Source organism: Apodemus sylvaticus, chromosome 8, assembly GCF_947179515.1.
Source record: "Apodemus sylvaticus chromosome 8, mApoSyl1.1, whole genome shotgun sequence".
NCBI classification, from domain to species: Eukaryota; Metazoa; Chordata; class Mammalia; order Rodentia; family Muridae; genus Apodemus; species Apodemus sylvaticus.
In genome coordinates, this window is record NC_067479.1 from 5994649 (window position 1) to 6014350 (window position 19702).

General features: G+C 47.7%; 1 protein-coding gene across 4 annotated transcripts in view; it reads left to right on the top strand.

The window, feature by feature from the left end:
• Positions 1–19702, top strand: part of Dzip1 (DAZ interacting zinc finger protein 1) — a 57014-nt gene that overhangs the window by 16855 nt on the left and 20457 nt on the right. For all 4 annotated transcript variants that reach the window (XM_052190650.1, XM_052190653.1, XM_052190652.1 and 1 more), the window contains 6 exons: positions 1887–1949; positions 7180–7320; positions 7704–7752; positions 9126–9182; positions 11260–11316; positions 19454–19516. In XM_052190650.1, coding sequence (XP_052046610.1) covers positions 1887–1949; positions 7180–7320; positions 7704–7752; positions 9126–9182; positions 11260–11316; positions 19454–19516 — 430 coding nt within the window. The remainder of the gene's footprint in view (positions 1–1886; positions 1950–7179; positions 7321–7703; positions 7753–9125; positions 9183–11259; positions 11317–19453; positions 19517–19702) is intronic.

Here is a 19702-nt window from a genome sequence, read left to right on the forward strand (position 1 = left end):
CCAACACACACACACACACACACACACACACACAAACGCACACACACCCCATCTTCTGGGCCACACACACACTTTTCAGACTTCTTAACAAGTAGCAAGGTCTTGTTTTCCATCCAACTGTACTTTACAGCCTAGCGTCCTTTCTTTAGAACACAGCTCCTTGTTCCCTACCGTGGTCCTGCGGCCTTCTCTTCCAGCCGCAGCCTCTCTGTTCTCTTTTTTTATTTTATTTTTTTATTTTTTTTAATTCGATATATTTTTTGTTTACTTTTCAAATGATTTCCCCTTTTCTAGCCCCCCACTCCCCGAAAGTCCCGTAAGCCCCCTTCTCTCCCCCTGTCCTCCCACCCACCCCTTCCCACTTCCCCATTCTGGTTTTGCCGAATACTGCTTCACTGAGTCTTTCCAGAACAAGGGACCACTCCTCCTTTCTTCTTGTACCTCATTTGATGTGTGGATTATGTTTTGGGTATTCCAGTTTTCCAGGTTAATATCCACTTATTAGTGAGTGCATACCATGATTCACCTTTTGAGTCTGGATTACCTCACTTAGTATGATGTTCTCTAGCTCCATCCATTTGCCTAAGAATTTCATGAATTCATTGTTTCTAATGGCTGAATAGTACTCCATTGTGTAGATATACCACATTTTTTGCATCCACTCTTCTGTTGAGGGATACCTGGGTTCTTTCCAGCATCTGGCAATTATAAATAGGGCTGCTATGAACATAGTAGAGCATGTATCCTTATTACATGGTGGGGAATCCTCTGGGTATATGCCCAGGAGTGGTATAGCAGGATCTTCTGGAAGTGAGCCTCTCTGTTCTCTTACTCATTCCCCGGTAATACTACAGCAACACCTCCACTCGGTCTCCCCAAATCTCTCCACTAGACCCACCACGTTGTTGGGTCACCTGAGCAGAGCTGGCTTACACACATTCAACAGGACTTTTCTCGTGGTTGTGTACACCCCGTCCGGTACAGTGCAGGGTCTTTAATCCTCTTCCAAGCTGCCGGCGGTTGCTCAGGCATGGGACTGCCGGAAGCGAGCAGGACATTAGGAGCTGATGTTTACCTTCCACAGACCACAGTGTCTCCCGTACCGAGTCGCCTGTTTTGAAGACAGGCACCCAGCAACCCTAGTTCCTTGACCCCCTTAGCGTCTCACTCCTGATTTTTTTCAAATAATGTCTTATTGGAACACAGCCCACACATTCGCTTAAGTCCTGTCCACGGCTATTCTCCCTGTGCTGGATAGCTTCCTGTCAACTTGACACAGGGTAGGTGACACTGGGGACGAGGGAGCCTCACTCGAGACAATAAGGTCCAGATGCCGGCCAGACCTATAGACCGTCTTCTTAATTAGTGGTTGACACTGAAGGGCCCAACCCACTGCGAGTGGGGCCGACCCTGGGCTTTATATGAAAGCAGACGGAGCAGGCCATGTGGAACAAGGCCGTGAGCAGCACCGCCATGGCCTCTGCATCCTCGCCGGCCTGAGTTCCTGTCCTGACTTCCTGAGACGGTGTCCCTTCCTCCCCAGCTTGCTTTCGTCATGGTGTGACAGACTCCCCTGCCCCCACTTCATAACCTAAAATACTGACTGTGTCGTATAAACAAACACCTACTGGTCCCAACCCTGCAGTACAACCAGAGACGGGTGGGTTTGAATGTCCAGCTGCAGACACTCTGACGCGCCAGCAATTTTACTAGATTGTTGGGGTTCATGGGCACCCAGTGGAGAGCAGGCTCTAGCATGGAATGGGTTTTTCTGTTAATTACATTATACATGTTACATTGTACATGTATACATTATACATGTTACATTGTACATGTATACATTATACATGTTATGTTAATATACATTGTTCTGCTCTCTTCTTCAGGCAAGCAAGTGGACAGATCGATTTCAAGTTCTCAATGAGGAGCACAGCAAGGAGAAGGGACAGGTAAGACTGATTCAGCCACCCCGCCGCCATCTCCCCGGTGCCGAGAGTAGAAACCAGGGACGTGTGCATGCACGCATACACACACACCACACACCATGCACACATACCACATACCACACACCACACACAAATTGGTAATCCTTGAAAAGAATTTCTAGTTTACTTGATAATAAAAGTGGTATTTCCCTACTTAACATTTCCAGAGAGATAAGTAACAAAATTATTAGAATTATTTATAATTTTCCTGCCAGAATTTACCACTGCTACTCCTTTGTAAGTTTCTCTCCAATTTTCTTTCTGTATTAGAAATGTTAAAAGATTCTAAACTATCTTATTTGTCCTTTAAGAGTTTCACACACGTACACAGACTATTTTGAGCTTCCACATTTCTGACTCTTCACCTCCAGCTCTCTCTGGACTTGGGCCTTACCAGTGTGCCCTCTCCCCCTCCCCCAACCCCATGTCCCTTTTTAAAAATATACTTAAAAAATAACTCACCAGGCAGTGGTGGCACACGCCTTTAATCCCAGCACTTGGGAGGCAGAGGCAGGTGGATTTCTAAATTCAAGGCTAGCCTGGTCTACAGAGTGAGTTCCCAGGACAGCCAGGGCTACACAGAGAAACCCTGTCTTGAAAAACAAAACAAAATAAAAACCAAACCCTTCATTGATTCTGGTTAATGCTGCCCATAGGCACACAGGTATAGGACATCCACTAGGCACTGTGTATGCCAGAAAATTCATTATTAATGTTTCCACTGGGGGTGGGTATATCAAGACAGGAAATCTTGTTTACTTTTCAACAATATTATCTTTTGTACGCTTTGTATTCTTAATAGGCATTTTTCTGGGTAGAGCATGCACATTCCATAGAATAACCTTCCTCTCATAGAGTTAGTACTAAGAACTTCTTCCCTACATCTTTAAGCTGAATATCATATTGCTAAAGACTTTATATGATACAACATAGAGTGCATGGGGGTGCACAAGAGCTAGGAAAATAGAAGGGTAGATGAGCCCAGAATTTTCCAGTTTTTGTTTCTTTGTTTTTTCTTTCTTTCTTTCTTTCTTTCTTTCTTTCTTTCTTTCTTTCTTTCTTTTTTTTTTTTTGTTTGTTTGTTTTTTTTCAAGACACAATTTCTCTGTGTAGCCATGGCTGTCCTGGAACTCACTCTGTAGACCAGGCTGGCCTCGAACTCAGAAATCCGCCTGCCTCTGCCTCCCAAGTGCTGGGATTACAGGCGTGCACCACCGCCACCACCACCACCGCCCGACTCTTTATTTTTTTTCTTAACGGATATGTAGGGCGGGAAGGAAAGAGGGAGAGAGGGACAGTTTCAAACAGCATTAAAACTCAATGAAAACAAAACAAGGGAAAGGTGAGAATGCATGAGTGTGTGTGCAGGTGCACTAACCTGTGAGTGTGAGGATGGTGTTGCAGCTGAGCAAGCACTCGGCACTGCACTTCCCAGGGCTTCCGTGGGGAACAATCCCCATCCCAAGGGGATGGAAGGACACTCCCACTGTACTAAGGTTGATTATTCTACAGGGCCACCATGAGATCCTGTTCAGGGAGTGAGCCCGGTGGTTCTGACCCACGGGTACGTGAGACTTTTTCAGAGATGTCCTTCTCCCTCAAAGCAGAGAAGCAAGGGCTTCGCCTACAAGCAGCACAGTCCTGAAGCCATCAGTCACCATGGTTGGCGCTCCCACCCAAGATCCTCGAAGTCCCCTATCAGCGATCACAGAGAGGGTTGGCTCCCTTATCCTAATCCTTTCTCTTCCTGAACCTGCTTTTTCCAGCTGTAACAGCTTTCTGATAATTTCCAGAATATTCTGATTTTTCAAAACAATATACATGTGTGTGTGGGTGTGGGCGTGTGTGTGTTTCAAAAAACTATACGTGTGTGTATGTGCTTCAAAAAATGTGTGTGTGTGTGTGTGTGTGAGAGAGAGAGAGAGAGAGAGAGAGAGAGATGTGAACATGTATGTGTGTTCACATGTGTGGGTATGTATGTAGTCGTATGTGCACTGCTTGTGTCAGCACAGGTTGATAATGAATATCTTCCCCCAATCACTGTTCATTTACTGAGGCAAGATATCTTGCCTAACTTGGAACTTAATGATTTGGCCAGTTAGTCTGGGCAGCTGGCTTGGCCAAGGAACCTTCTGTCGCCTGCTCTGGAGCACAGCCACCCACTTAGCTACCTCGGGCACTGCGTATCTGAACTCTGGTCCTCATCCCACTGCTGTGTATATATTTTATCCACTGATCTCTCTAGCCTCATCTTGCTCTTTTTTGGGGAGCAGGGGTCTGGAAGCCTTCCTTGTAGGCCCTTCTTTTAAAGGGTAACTGAGCGAGACAAAACCAGTCAGGATAACTTCTCCATCTGTTAGCTGAAACTCAGCTGCTGTAGGCTTTTAGCTACGCCCGCGCAGTCCCTTCGCCTTTGCTGAATCCAGCTAGAGGCACGTCACCAAGGTCCCACCCAAACCCACGGCCGGGCTGTGCACAGTGTGTGCAGACTCATGCCCCGCAGGTTATGCTGTTCCTTTGTCTGCCCATTCCGCTGATTAGAAGCTGTTTGCTTCTCTGTCTCCCTTGTACCTAACAAAGAGGTGAGTTCAACCAAACGCAGTCATCTCTGCCGGAGACCTATTAATTATTCCACATGATTGGCGCCCCCTTGTCCCACAGAGCACAAGACTGTGTTTCTCTGTTTAAGGAGAGCGCCTGTGCCAGCTTGTTATTGCTTTACCTGGTTCTTGGCAGGCTTTTTTTTTTTTTTTTTTTTTAAATAACATTGCTAGGAGTTCAAAGGGAGTCACACATAAACCATGGTGTGACCTTCTGACCCGGCCTGAGAGCCCTGGAGGCACATCATGGTCACACAGTGACAGCAGGCTGGTGTTGTGAGCGAGTGAGGCTACAGAGGACAGCAGAGAGAGCTTAAAATGATAGATCTCAATCTCTCTCTCTCTCTCACACACACAAACACACAGGCACAAGGATCTAGATCTGTCTGTCTCCCTCTCTCTCACACACACAGGCTCAAGGATCTCAATATGTCTGTTTCTCTCTCTCTCTCTCTTTCATACACACACAGGCATACACATGCACACATATATGCACACACACAAGTGCAAAGCTCTTGATCTGTCTGTCTGTCTGTCTCTCTCACACAGGCACAAGGACTGCATGCTTTATGAGCTAGTATCTGTCTTGTTTAAGCTCTCTGAACCCCCCCTCATATTCTCGTCTATACCTTTGTCACCTGTTCTTGACTCTGCTGTCACAACGATGTCACCCCTTGATTTGTTGTCCTGGGTTCCTTTGCTTCTTGGGGGTTGACAAAACTCAGTTTGGTGACCTGATCTAAGACCCTAAACCTCCACCTGAAACCCTGAGCATTTCTACTAGAATTTCTTCCAACTTAAAGCTAAGCATTTCTCTGATGGCTTTTTTTTCTTTTTTTCTTTCTTTCTTTTTTTTTTTTTTTTTTTTTTTTTTTTGAGAGGGAGGGAATACGTTGTTCTGACCATCTAAAAGTACTGAGAACTTTCAGGTTTGTTCTGCCTTGAGACAGGAACTTACTATATAGCCTTAGCTGACGTAAGAGGACCCAAGTTCAGTCACCAGCTTCTTTGTCAGACAACTTAAGGCTGCCTCTATCCAGCTCCAGACACCCTGGACCTGGTTAGACACCCACATTGGCATATACGTGTGCAACTGCTTAAAATTAAATCTTCTACATGAACAAGCAAGCAGGTGAGGAAGTGCCCATCCGGACTCCTCCCTCACACCGGACGGATGCCTCCCCTGGCTTGACAATCCCTCCCCCTCTCTCTCCACATCAGGCTTTGAATGCACACTATCCTGAGGATGCACTACCAAGCTCAGTTTGGTTTTGTCTTTCTTTGCCGCTCTGTTTTGGCAATCACTCAAACTGCCTTCACAGGGCCCTCCCTAAATTATCAGAAGCAAATTTTCCCTGAGTTCTTTTTATCCACGATATAATCTCCCTCAGCATTAGGTTTCTTTGTGACTTTATGCCCCTTTGTGATGAAAGGCAGGCGAAAGCAGCGTGGGGACAGTTCACAGTTTGAGGGAACAGCCTATCCTGCAGGTGGGGAAGCAAGAACTCCCTGCAGCTTATAGTCACACCTTATAGTCAGAGAAGGAAATGGACATCAGTATTCAAGTCCCCAACCCCCTTCCTAGTCAGTCCAGGACCTATTCCACAGGATGGGGCCACCCACATTCAAGGTCTTCCCACCCAAATGAACTTCATTTAGGAAATTCCTCACCCTCACCTACAAGCTTAGAAGTTCGTTTCCATGGTGATTCGAAATCTCATTAAGTTGACAAGATTAACCATCACACAGGCTAAGGAGTTGGTTCAGCGATTAAAAAAGCTTGCCACACTAACAAGGGGACCTGGGGTCAGATACCTGGAACCTTCATAAATGCTTCATGGGCGTGGCAGCCAGCCTTGATTCTAGCCTCGGAAGGCAGTTCAGGGTTGGACAGAGGAACTCTGCCCACACAAGGCAAGGAGTGATGTTGGAAGACTCCCAGTATCAACCTCGTTCCCCACATAGGCTTGGCACATACCAGTGTGTACTCACATGACCGCACGCGCGCGCGCACACACACACTGTGCACATAAAGGAGAAAGAGTAAAGAGAGACTAATCCTCACAGTCTCTGAAGGTGCTTTACCCCTCCCACTCTTCCCCCCTTTCCCCTCCTTCCTGAAGCTCCTTCCTGGATAGACCAGGCATTGTGCTGATTTTTGGGAATGTAAACTGTATCAAATGAACTCTGAGGCCCGTGGATGCCAGAACTAGTGTGTTACATGTAGATGTGAGGGCAGGGGACAGGACTGTATGAAAAGTTCACCGTTACATGTAGATGTGAGGGCAGGGTACAGGACTGTATAAAAAGGTCACCGTGGAGGTGTGCCAGGGCCCTGGGAGCGACACCTTTATCCTTAATCGCCGAGCAGCTGTATATTATGTTATGGAGTGTGCTCCAGGTGAGGCAGCTGCCCACCTCATCGCCTTCATGTGTCTCATATCAGAAACTCCCCGGAAGAGGGGAAGTCTGGTGCAGCCAGGGCCTTGACATGCACTGATGGAAGGTTTCTGAGTCACTTGGTGAACAGAGACCACAGAACAGTTAGGACGAGCACAGTGCGCAGACTCTCGAGCCTCCTGTTGTTTCCCCAGCTCCTGTCGCACATTGAGAAGCTTCGAAGCTCAATGATGAAAGACTTGAGTGCAGATAATGTCTTCTACAAGAGGCGGGTGGAAGAGTTAGGCCAGAAACTGCAGGAGCAGAACGAACTGATCATCAGTCAGAAGCAGCAGGTATGGCGGGCGGGCGGGCAGGGTCTGCACTGGGCCTGAGGCAGCCGATTGCTCTAAGAACACAGAGGATTAGGTCACGGTGTCTGAAGTGGAATATGACAGAAGCAGACTGTTTCCTCTTCATGTCCTTGTGACTGCTTGCAAGAGTAGATGTGTGCAAATAAATTGTTCCCATGGCTACCTTAGACACAGAGATACTTCAGACCCAAATCTGAAGGCAGATAAGACCTCCACCCATGACCACGGGGAGAAGCAGCCAGATCCATTTGTGTGTCACTTCTGCAACCCTTGCCTCTGCTAGGAAGCACGTGCATCTGGCCGAGGTCAGTCTGTCCCTCTCTAGCTCAGACTGTGAACTTAACAGACTGTTTTCTGTTTTTCAGATTAGAGAGTTTGCCAGTAAACCATACAGCAGCAGCAGTGAGCCAAAAGGTGAGTGGCCGAGATGGCCGCGCCCGACAGCCTCGGGAACCGACCATCTGGGCCGAGGATTTATGTCTACGAAGGCAGCATGCTACTTGATATTTTAATCTGGGATATCTGTTCTTTTGCTGTTTGACTATTTAAGAGAGTTTTCGTTGTTTTGTTTTTGCCATAACCCAGAAAGTTGAAGATTTTAAATCTAAACTCTTATTTAAATTTTATATGTTATCCAGTCATCAATTATATGCAATTATCTTCTGGTTAATAGTCATTTGACTCTTTAAAAAGTTTTTAAATGGCTGTATGAGTGTTTAACCTGCATGTTTGTATGTGCACCATGTGTGTGTGCAGTACCCACAGAGGCCAGAAGAGGGAGACACATCCCCCTAGAACTGGAGTGACAGGTGGCTGTGAGCTGCTGTGTGAGTCTGGGCACTAAATAAACTCAGTTCCTCTGCAGGAGTAGCAGGCGGCCCTAAGCACTAAGCCATCTTCCCTGTCCTGCCCTTTATGTCTTGAATTATATACACAAGACAGAGTTAGAAGCACAGGGCTTAGAAAGAGTTTGAGCTCAGCCCCTGTCCCTGGCACTTCAAGCCTTTTTGCGAGTCTGTATTTGGTTTCTTCATCTCTAATGGAGGAAATATAATAGTAACCTCACTAACTCAAAGCCTTGTCACAAGGATTAAACGGAGTAACTCATGAGGTACACTGGTTACACACCTATCAGGACTGACATCAGACACTGGTTTAGAGTAATAGCTTGACCCGAAGCATCGTGCCAGTCCTCGTGACTTACAGGCTACAGCAGCTTCTCCCGTCAGGCTTGATCAAAAGGAAAATGGAACTAAAAGTCCCACTGTGCTTACCCTTCCCCCTGAGATCTTGGGCCCCTGCAGGCCTCAGGTAGTTTAAGAATTCTCAGTTGTGTGGGGACGCCTAGCTGGGGTTTGGTAATGGGAAGCACAGCTGGGTCTTCTTCCATTTTTATATGAGATAAATGTCGGGCAAGCAAAACAAAACCCGAAACGCTTGGGAGGGGCTGAGTTCACGATTTCCTTAAACCTCTCTGAGGACAACAAGCGCTGACGTGATAAGGACTGTAAGTTAATGCTCATTTAGATGTAAATAATCACCTAGAAGGCATTCCAGGAAAAAAAATGGAACTGTGAAAGAATCTGAGTCAAGAATCTTTGGTGGCACGCCCCTTTAATCCCAGCACTCAGGAGGCAGAGGCAGGCCATCTCTGACCTCCGCGAGTTCAAGGCCAGCCTGCTCTCTAGACAGAGCTCCGGGACAGCAGGGTAATTGCTGCTCAGTCATGCCCCTCCGATCGGATCGTGTGCAGTTTTCATTTTTAACTTCCATTTCTGTCATTCCAGGGACTCCTTTAACCCGACAAACACTGGAACCTAAATCAGCGGCACAGACTGCACCCAGTAAGTGTCAGCGGAGGTTCAGGGGCTAACTAACTACACGCTCATTTTCACTTGCTTATATAATTTTGTAGAGATTTTTCTTTGAGAAGCAGTGTACTTGGTGGTGAACAGTGACTGCTTTTCCCCCCAAGCTTTGACTGAGAGCCTGTGATTTGGGTTAGTTGTGCCTGTCATGCGACAGTTTGAAGGAGTGAAAATGTTGGCATCACATATGTTCAGAGTTTGGGACTTCCCAAAGTAACCCTGGAAGAGCATGGCTGGTGGCCACACCACACCGGCATGACTGAGACCAATTCTGAGGAGTTTAGCAGGTCTTCCTGCCCTTACTTGTGATCGCCATGGGCAACTGGTCAGAACCAGGATTTGTCCAGATGCAGATGTAAACCAACAAGATCAAATCTTGGGAGATGGCGGTAATATCCTTGCTAGGCATGTGTGAGGACCTGCCCTTGATTCCCGTCACTCAGAAACAATTCCACACAGGGTAGCACATGCCTGTGACCCCTAGACAGGAGTCTCTGGGGCCTGCTAGCTAGCCAGCCTAGTCAGATCGCAAGCTCTAGGTTCAGTCAGAGATCCCATCTTAAAAGACACACTGGATAGCCAGGAATGGCGGTGCACGCCTTTAATCCCAGCAGTCAAGTGGCAGAGGCAGGTGGATCGCTGAGTTTAAGGCCAGCCTGGTCTATGAAGTGAGTCTCAGGACAGTCAGGGCTACTTAGAGAGACCCTGTCTTAAAAACAAACAAACAAATAAGCTGGAACGATAACTTGAAGATTCAGAGCATTTACAAAGATTGGAGCTCAGATCCTCGAACCCACAAGTAAATAAATAAATACATACATAAATGAATAAACAAGCAAATAAATAATTGAGTTGGAGCCCAATTGAGGAAGCCACCTGCATTTGACCCCACATTCCACAGGCACACACGTACACACACTCATATCTAGACGATACCAAGATGTGACCTTTTCATGCTTTTTTTCAATGATAGTGAAATAATTTAGATCTTTTAATCTCTGTTCAGGAAAGAGAGAAGAAGGAAAAGCACTCTGGGTAGAGGAAGTCAGAGCAGGTCGTGTTTGTGAACAACAGTTCAGGGCCCTGCGTGCACAGGGTCTAGGGCACTAGTGAGCTCAGGCCTGAGGCTGGGCGCAGAGCTGACCCCGCTCCTGTGGGCCAAGAAGAGTGTGCAGTGACTGCGGTGCATTTGTTACTGGCGTCCTTAAGGGTTTGGCTAACAGCTTTCACCAGTTACTCTGGTGGGGTGATGAGAGGCTTCTCTTAGGAAGCCACTATTGCCTCCTAACGCCAAGGAGGAGATCGGAAGGTCGTGGGAGGAGGGGAGCTGGACTTAGCTTAGGAAATAAAGAAAATGTACACACACTTGAAAATAGAGGTGTAGTTCTGTATGTATGAAATGTTCAGAAGAAGTCAAGTCACAGACACACAAGGGACAGTCATTGTCACAGGGGGTGGAGAGATGGACAGAGAAGGAGCTGGTGGGCACGGCCACTGAGAGGGAGGCTGACAGAGGTGCTGCAAGGATCATGAGCGATTGTGCTGTCACAGCCCTGTGAGTATACCAAAAGCTACACACATGCACAGGCACACATACCCACACACGTACACAAACATTCACACAGGCACACACACATGAACGTACACACAGGCACACATACAGGCACATGCACACACATATACACATACTCACACATGTACTCATACACTTGCTCGCGCGTACACACACGCACATGCACATGCACATGCACACAGACGTGCACATGCACATATACCCACACACAAGTGATTATTTCTCAGGAAAGTTATTTGTAAAGACTTGACCTCATTAGCATGCACGAGGCTCTGGGTTTTATCCCTGGCACCTCCAAATAATACTTTAGAAAACCGTAATGAAAGTTAGAGTAGGCCATCTGCACAGCGCGTGCCGTGTGAGGTGTGTGCCTCCTCTGGGATGTCTGCATCTTTTTGGAGAGTATGCAGTCGTGCTCACGGTCAGATGCTTACGCTGTGGTGACAGGGCCAGTGAGCTCTCTCTTTTGTTCTGTTTCAGTGAATGCCTCAGCCACACAGCATCTGGATGGGACATCCAGCCTGCCCATGGTGCATGGTAGGTTTCAACAGTAGTCTTCATGTTTCGTGTGCATTTTTCACCCAGAGTTAGATAATCCATTAACCCAGATTGCCAGCGGGCGTGCGATTATATACAGCAGGAAACACTAGCAACTACAAAGCAGTTATTAAAACTGCTGTCTTCACCAACAGCGTGACCAGAACCAGCCAGGACACACCGTCAAAGCCATAAAGCATGTGTGTGTGTGTGTGTGTGTGTGTGTGTGTGTGTGTGTGTGTACCAACACCAGCTTTAACTCCACTCCCTCATTTATTTACGGTCCTTGAAGAAAGTGGTAGGACCAGAGGAAGAACAAGGTGGCTTGATACTAGACCAGCCAACCAGCACATGCCACAGGGCATGCGAGCTTGTTTTTATAACTTTCAATGTGGTAGCTAGTCACCTTTTTAAAATAAACAGTCTTGATGATTGGCCAGGAAAATGTAGAAAAAAAGATAGAAGCCAAAGGCAACGAACTGGACCAGGCCCCAGGGATGAAGTCGCTGCCAGAAGCTGGGCCTCAGCCAGGACAGTGGGGTCTTAGGGTCAGGCCCTGGTGGGCGGAGGGCTCTCTGCAGCTGTGGGGTCTTAGGGTCAGGCCCTGGTGGGCGGAGGGCTCTCTGCAGCTGTGGGGTCTTAGGGTCAGGCCCTGGTAGGCGGAGGGCTCTCTGCAGCTGTGGGGTCTTAGGGTCAGGCCCTGGTAGGCGGAGGGCTCTCTGCAGCTGTGGGGTCTTAGGGTCAGGCCCTGGTAGGCGGAGGGCTCTCTGCAGCTGTGGGGTCTTAGGGTCAGGCCCTGGTGGGCGGAGGGCTCTCTGCAACTGTGGGGTCTTAGGGTCAGGCCCTGGTAGGCGAAGGCCTCTCTGCAGCTGTGGGGTCTTAGGATCAGGCCCTGGTGGGCGGAGGGCTCTCTGCAGCTGTGGGGTCTTAGGGTCAGGCCCTGGTAGGCGGAGGGCTCTCTGCAGCTGTGGGGTCTTAGGATCAGGTCCTGGTAGGCGGAGGGCTCTCTGCAGCTGTGGGGTCCTAGGATCAGGCCCTGGTGGGCGGAGGGCTCTCTGCAGCTGTGGGGTCTTAGGGTCAGGCCCTGGTAGGCGGAGGGCTCTCTGCAGCTGTGGGGTCTTAGGGTCAGGCCCTGGTAGGCGGAGGGCTCTCTGCAGCTGTGGGGTCTTAGGATCAGGCCCTGGTAGGCGGAGGGCTCTCTGCAGCTGTGGGGTCTTAGGATCAGGCCCTGGTAGGCGGAGGGGTCTCTGCAGCTGTGGGGGTCTTAGGATCAGGCCCTGGTAGGAGGAGGGCTCTCTGCAGCTGTGGGGTCTTAGGGTCAGGCCCTGGTAGGCGGAGGGCTCTCTGCAGCTGTGGGGTCTTAGGGTCAGGCCCTGGTAGGCGGAGGCCTGTCTGCAGCTGTGGGGCTCCTCCAGTTGACTGAGCTTCTCACAGGTTTCTCCTCTTTGTGTTTTCCTGACACTGCTGTATGTTACAAAGGAACCAGGTCAAGATGACTGCCTTTTCCTGCCTCATCTACCAGTGGCTTAGAATCTAGTGATTACTGTCCTCCGCTTTGGGTTTGGACCCTGTGAGAGAGTAGAGATGAGTGAGGAAGTAGCTGAGGTCAACCAGTGGATAAAGCAGTTGCCACACAAGTGTGGGGATTAGGGTTTGGATCCCCAGAACACACATCTGTAATCCCAGTGCTACTGAAATGGGAGATGGGAGAGTCCATGGACTCTCTCCCTGGGCAGCAGCCCAAGGCCAGAAGCAGTAAAGAAATGACTGAATGAAAACAAGGTGGGAGATGAGGACTGAGACCCAAATTGTCCTCTCACCTTCTGTGCATGCCATGCTCTCACAGCCATGTTTACACATGCACACATGCATGCGCACACATGTGCACACATGTGTGCACACATGCACACTCACATGAACACATATCACACACATGCATATACACACAAACACACAGGACATACACATATTCACATACACAGAATGCATGTACATATACACTTACACATACACACACATGAACATATGCACACATACAGAAAGCACACATACATGCATATACATGCACAGAGCACATGAACATGCATGCACATGCACTCAACATACACAGAGCACATATGAACATATGCACATATGCACTCAACATACACATACAGCACACATGCACACATGTGCACACACAGAACACATGCATACATGAACATACGTACATAACACCCATGCACATATACACTCATACACATAGACATGCACAGATGCACATACACAGAATACATGAACACACATGCACATAGATATGAACACCCATGCACATATACACTCATACACACAACACACATAGACATGCACAGATGCACATACACAGAATACATGAACACGCATGCACACATATGCACACACAAACACACATAGTTATACACACATGCATACAAAATCATGCAGGAAGTAGAGTGCCAATTAATCAATGTTTAAAACATGTTTTTGAAAAAAAAGTAGACATGAGCTGGGTATGGTAGTTCATGTCTGAAATCCCAGCACTTGGGAGGCAGAATCTGGAGGTATACTGCAGGTTTAGGGCCAGCCTGGACTACATAGTAAGTTAGGCCAGCCAGGATTACATAGGGAGCCTCTACTCAAGCAAAAGAGTGGGCGTAGGTCCATGATGGAACTACATTAGACCTTTTGTCTTCATCAACACTGTGATCAGTGCACATGGCCTTTGATGATGATCTTTATGACTGGCTCATGAAGAATGAACTGAATCACAGTATGAAATCTACATGCTGGATTTTATTACTTATGGGTGTTTTTTGTCACTTACATAGAATCATTTCTCATTTACACTAATAATAGGTACAGTGCATATTCTACAAGTCAGCTTGATGGTGAAAATATAAGAAACTTATCTCAACCTTACCTGTCGTGTATGTGTATGTATATTAGTGTCTGGATGAGACAAAACTTTACTCAGTCTAAAGGTGATAGTCAGAAGAGCAAACCAGACAGTTGGGACCGCACTAGGCTTCTGTTCTAACTTATGCGGGGACAGTGTCTTCTCCCCATTGGCTGGGGTCCCCTCCCAGTCTTATCTGATTGGCTAGTCTTTTTTTTTTTTCTTTTTTTGTTTTTTTTGAGACAGGGTTTCTCTGTGTAGCCCTGGCTGTCTTGGAACTCACTCTGTAGCCCAGGCTGGCCTTGAACTCAGAAATCACCTGCCTCTGCCTCCCAAGTGCTGGGATTACAGGCATGCGCCACCACTGCGCGGCCTGATTGCTAGTCTTAAATGATGGACAGGAAATGAAGAAAAGGTGAGGTGCTTTATTCCCTGAGTGGAATAGGACCTTTGTGTAAATAAAGTTTTATTGGTTGTGGGGTGGGGATTATATTTACATAAGAACCTTATAAGGTGGTGGTGGGGGATAAAAAGATTTGAATTCCCTCTCCTAGGCACAGGGTTTTTTAGTATTTGGTAGAAAGGACCCATGTTTCCTGTCTCTTGCAAACCCTCTTCTTTTCAAACATCCTCTCCCTCAGACTCCTTTTCTGTCCTATCTTGGAACTGCAGTAAGAAGGGAGTACAGAGTAGCCGACTCACTCGGGGAGGCCCTTAACTAGCTTGTTAGCATAGTTTAAGGGATGCTGAGTCCCCGCAACTCAGTGCAGGCCTCAGCACCTTCCTGGGGGAGCTCTCCTGACCAGGAGACTGGCCTGCCTCCATTGCAAAGTCAGTTCTGCACCCAGGCTGGAGATTCAGTTCTCTTTGGGTTTTTTGTTTGTTTGTTTGTTTTTTGTTTTGGTTTTTCAAGACAGGGTTTCTCTGTGTAGCCCTGGCTGTCTTGGAACTCACTCTGTAGACCAGGCTGGCCTTGAACTCAGAAATCCACCTGCCTCTGCCTCCCAAGTGCTGGGATTACAGGCGTGTGCGCCACCACCGCCCGGCTGAGATTCAGTTCTCTTAACAGGCCTCCTGCTTAATATTCTCCTCCCTGAAGAAGTGACCCCCAAATTGTTTAGGAGCCAGACCAGAGGTCCAAGTTCTAAGTTTTAAAGCTGCCCACTGCTCTCTGGCAATCAACTCTTGAACTGTTCTGTCCTTTCTATCCGTTGTTAGCCTTCTGGGTCAGAGTGTATGGGATCGCACTTTCTTTTTAAAATATTTTTTAATGTATTATTGCTGTTGATGTTTGTGCACCAGGCGGGGATGGGGGTGGAGGGGGCTGGCGTGCATGCAGTGGCCGCCCTGGGGAGCTCAGAAGTGACTTTCTGAAGTCTGTTTTCTCCCGTCGGCACACGGTTTCTGAGAGCTGAACTCTGGTCATCTGCCCTGTGGACTCCGCCCTGACAAGGCCCATCATGGCTCCTTCCTGGCATCTTCTAAGATGCAAATGCTATCCAGACGTGGCAAGGGGCCAACAGCCCGAGCTGGTCACAGTAGCAGGAGCTAAGGGGGGACTTGGCCAGAGGCTACTGATGTCCTCTGCTGACACCGTGGTGGAGAAAGGAAAACATCAGTCATGTATCGATCCACACTAACCGGCTCCTTCATCCTCCATCTCTTGTTCTGTCACGAGTTGCTAACTACCTTGGACTGGATTCTCTGGAACCCGTTCGAGGCACAGACGTGAAGCTTTTATGCCTAGCATAAGGAAAGCAGGCTCTGGCGGAAGGGATGCTGAGTCCGTTCAGCTCAGTGCAGGCTTCAAAGATCCTGCTGCAAAGCTGAGGGGCACTCTAGAATTGTCCACCGCTAAGGCGAGGCGGGGCGGGGCATGGCAAGGCGTGGCATGGTGGGGCGGGGTGGGGCGGGTGGGGGAACTACACTCAACATTTCAGTGTCTCTTCGGGTGTGGGATATGGACCTCGTTGAGGAGAGGCTGAGCTGTCCTGTGCACCTTTCTCAGAATTCACTGTGAATCACATGGTCCAGCGTGGCCAGGACGTCTGTCCTGAGGGGGCTGAGGTGGAAGTGGGAACCAAGATGGCTCCCTCTCCAGCTTTTGACTTTACTGCCAACACTGGAGATAAAGGCAATAAGTTCTGATTCCAAGGTGGCCAACAGGACTGCAGATGAGTTAAGAGAACATTTGTCGTCCACTGCTCTAAGATAAAGACCAGCCTGGGCTACATGAAAGTATATATATGTGTGTGTGTGTGTATGTGTGTGTGTGTGTGTATGTATGTATGTGTATATATATATTTACACATATATATAAATACTATTTTATATATTATATATATATATATATATATATATATATATATATAATAGTATTTTTCGCTACTGGAAGACAAGCTGCTCTGAACTTGTGACTAGATGTGGTATCAAAATGCCTAGAATATGAAATACACTAGATGGCTATCAGCCTGACTCGCACACTAGCTGCTTATGTGGGCCATCCTGGGTAAAATGCCCCCATGTGAGGTCACAAAATGATCACTTCTCTAAAAGTGATGGTCACCTGATGGGTTCTGTCTCCAGCGGAGACCTTCAGATAGTTTATGTGTTCTCAGTTCTCGTGGTATAGCTAGGACAGAGTCATTACAATATGAAGTGAAAAATGGAGAAGTGGTCTGTCAGGATGTTACCATTGGTTTTTCCAAAGGCAGAAACATCTGTATTCGACTTCACAGTTCCTGATTTGCTGTTTTCAAGAATATTTTATATCTTGGGATGGTACTTTGAATGCAGCAATACTTAATTGTTGAATATGTGGCAGGTAATAGATTCTGGGATTCTACAGTATTGTAGAAGCAGGACTGGACCCTCTAACGCAGACTGGGTTTGATCTCTTCCAGGTGGCCATACTTAGGTACAATTCGATAAATGTTTAGATGTAGCTGACATCTTGATTTGTATCCTGCAGACCTTCTGTACTCTTATGGACACTTTTGTAGCCTGAGGTCTTGCTATGTAGTCCAGGCTAGCCTCATGATCCAGCCTCAACTTCTGAAGCATAAAATAGATGCTTCTTGTAACTACAGCAGTTCTCCAGCTGTCCCCTGTGCCATCTGTCCTCCTTCCTATCACAGACCACTGGCAGCAACAGAGGTTATAGGCAGCCTGGATGTGCAAGGCCAAGGCCAGATGCAACAGCCTCAGGAATAAATGGAAACAAAGTCTGTCCTTGAGGAATTTGCAGTCTACAAAATAACCAAGTTCTTACCCTTGTGTTAAAGGGAACAGATAAACTATGGTGGTATGGGTTATCAACCTTTGGCCATTTGAGGCATGGAGGCAAAGATGAACATTTGGAATGGCATCCTAGTAGGGTAGAAAATGGGCAGAAGAGGTAGTGGGCAAACACTGACTGTAGTAGTGGCACAGTTAATCACTTAGCTAAGCACACAGAGGAGACTAGAGGGAGGTAATGTTGGTCCTGACTAATCAAAGAGGACTAAGCATCAGACTCTAGCTGTCGGGGTGTTTCTGTGGACGTGTGTAGCCTTTGGATGTCCTTGAGGCTGGGCATGAAGGATCCGAGAGGAAGGTCACGGAGAGTGGCTTGACCAGAGTTTGTACAAAGAACGAAGGCTGGAAAGAGCAGCTTGGGATGTTGGTAACTGTGGTAATAGTCATTCCCTAAAAGCTGGGGTTGGTTACAGAAGCAGAAATGATTCAAGCAGCTGCACCACCAAGGGCCACCCCAGCATGGGTGACGGCTCACCAATGCCTGGAACCTGGCGCACACACCACAGCCTGCAGGGAACTCATCACGTTGCAGAGAGGCTTTTCCAAGTGCCTGTTGTAGACTTCTGGGAAATTGATGGTTTCTGCTTTCTCCCTGGTTTCCCCTTCTCCCTGGCAGCTGCTCCAGTCTCAGGATCTTTTCTTTGTAGCTTTGTTGTCTGAGAGTCTCCTCAGCTTAACCCCGTCGGAGAGTCACTCAGCTCTCAGTGCTTACTCTGATGCGGAGGGGCCTAGTGAATCTGGTCAGTTTCAGGAACTTCCTGAAGCTATTTTTGAGTTGTTTACCATCCTGCTTAAAGAGCTTTCCTGAAGGATGAAATGTGTTTCAGTCTTGGAGTAAACACCATTCTGGAGGATAAGACAGAGTGAAATGGCCTTCACCTCCAAGGTGAAAGTAGGGTGTCGGGGAGAAAGTGCTCTGTGGTCTCGGAGCTGCAGGTGGGTGAGCACGTATCCCGTAAGCCAGCTTGATGGGTCCCTGGTGCCTTCGCGGCTTCTCCCCCACCCACGAGTCATTCCTCCCTTCCCCGGATGGAGCTCCTGGGGGATTTCTTTGTGCATGGAAAAAGCATGGCCCTGGTAAAAGTCACCCAGAGATCGTATATCCCGGTCTCCAACTCATGTCCTAGGTGAGATGGGGTAGCTCTCTCCCCGTCACCCTACCGGAAGGCCAGGCTCGCCTCCAGCCTGTAGCCTCACCCTGGGGCTCCGTAGGACAGAGCTGAGTCTGGGGCCTCGGATATCCATAAACCGTGTCTCTGCGGCTGCTCCCCTGCCCTCGCCTCACACTCATGCTTCAGTACTCCCTCAGCTTTGCCGGCTTCTCCTGCCAGCAGTTCAGGGTTCCAGCGGGTGGCCAGGCGGAGCTGTGCGCTGTGAAGGCCTAACACATCCATCCCTCTTGGAAGGTCTGGCTTCGCTCTAACGTGTATCTACGCCATTGTATCTTAGGCACATGGCTCCTGGGAAAGGATTTTTGAAGTTGGATCTCATGTGTCAGCAAGAGATTAACGAGTGAGAAATTTAAACTTGTCCTTAAAATATATAATTTTAAAATGATACTGAAGTTCACAGAAAACACCTAGAAATCGGAGCGTTCCTGGAGAAGCGATCCGTTGTCACTGCCTCAGCCAGGCACGGTGGGTCTTTCTCACAACCCAACCGACCGTTTAGGAGGTGGGAGCAGGTCAAGGTTCGAGGCCACTGTTCACTCCACAGAGAGTTCAAAGCCAGCCTCAGTTATAGAAGACCCTATCTTTTTTTTTAAAGGAATAAATAAATAAACTAAAATAATAAAATCAGAAGTTATTGCCTTAGTATTTTCCCAATAGATCTTTGCTATTTAGTCAAGGTATGTCAGTGGATATGTGTATACACACGTATGTCTGTATAAGTTATTTGGAGGCAAACAAATGTATTTGTGTAACTCCTTTTTGTCTTCACTGACAGAGCAAATGTTCTCCTCACACGTACTGGAACCAATAGAAGAACTTTCTTCAGAGGAGGAAAAAGGTAATGAAGTCTTGACGTTCAACCGACCGTCTGCTCTGGGCCTGTGCTGTACGGCACACCGCGCCAAAAGCACGAGCAGCGTTTAGATGTGGATTGTGTTTTCCACCTCTGTGATAGACAATATTTTGTTAACTTGTTCCCCTAATGTTCATATATCTTCTGCTTTATTGAGTTTTTATGCAGGTA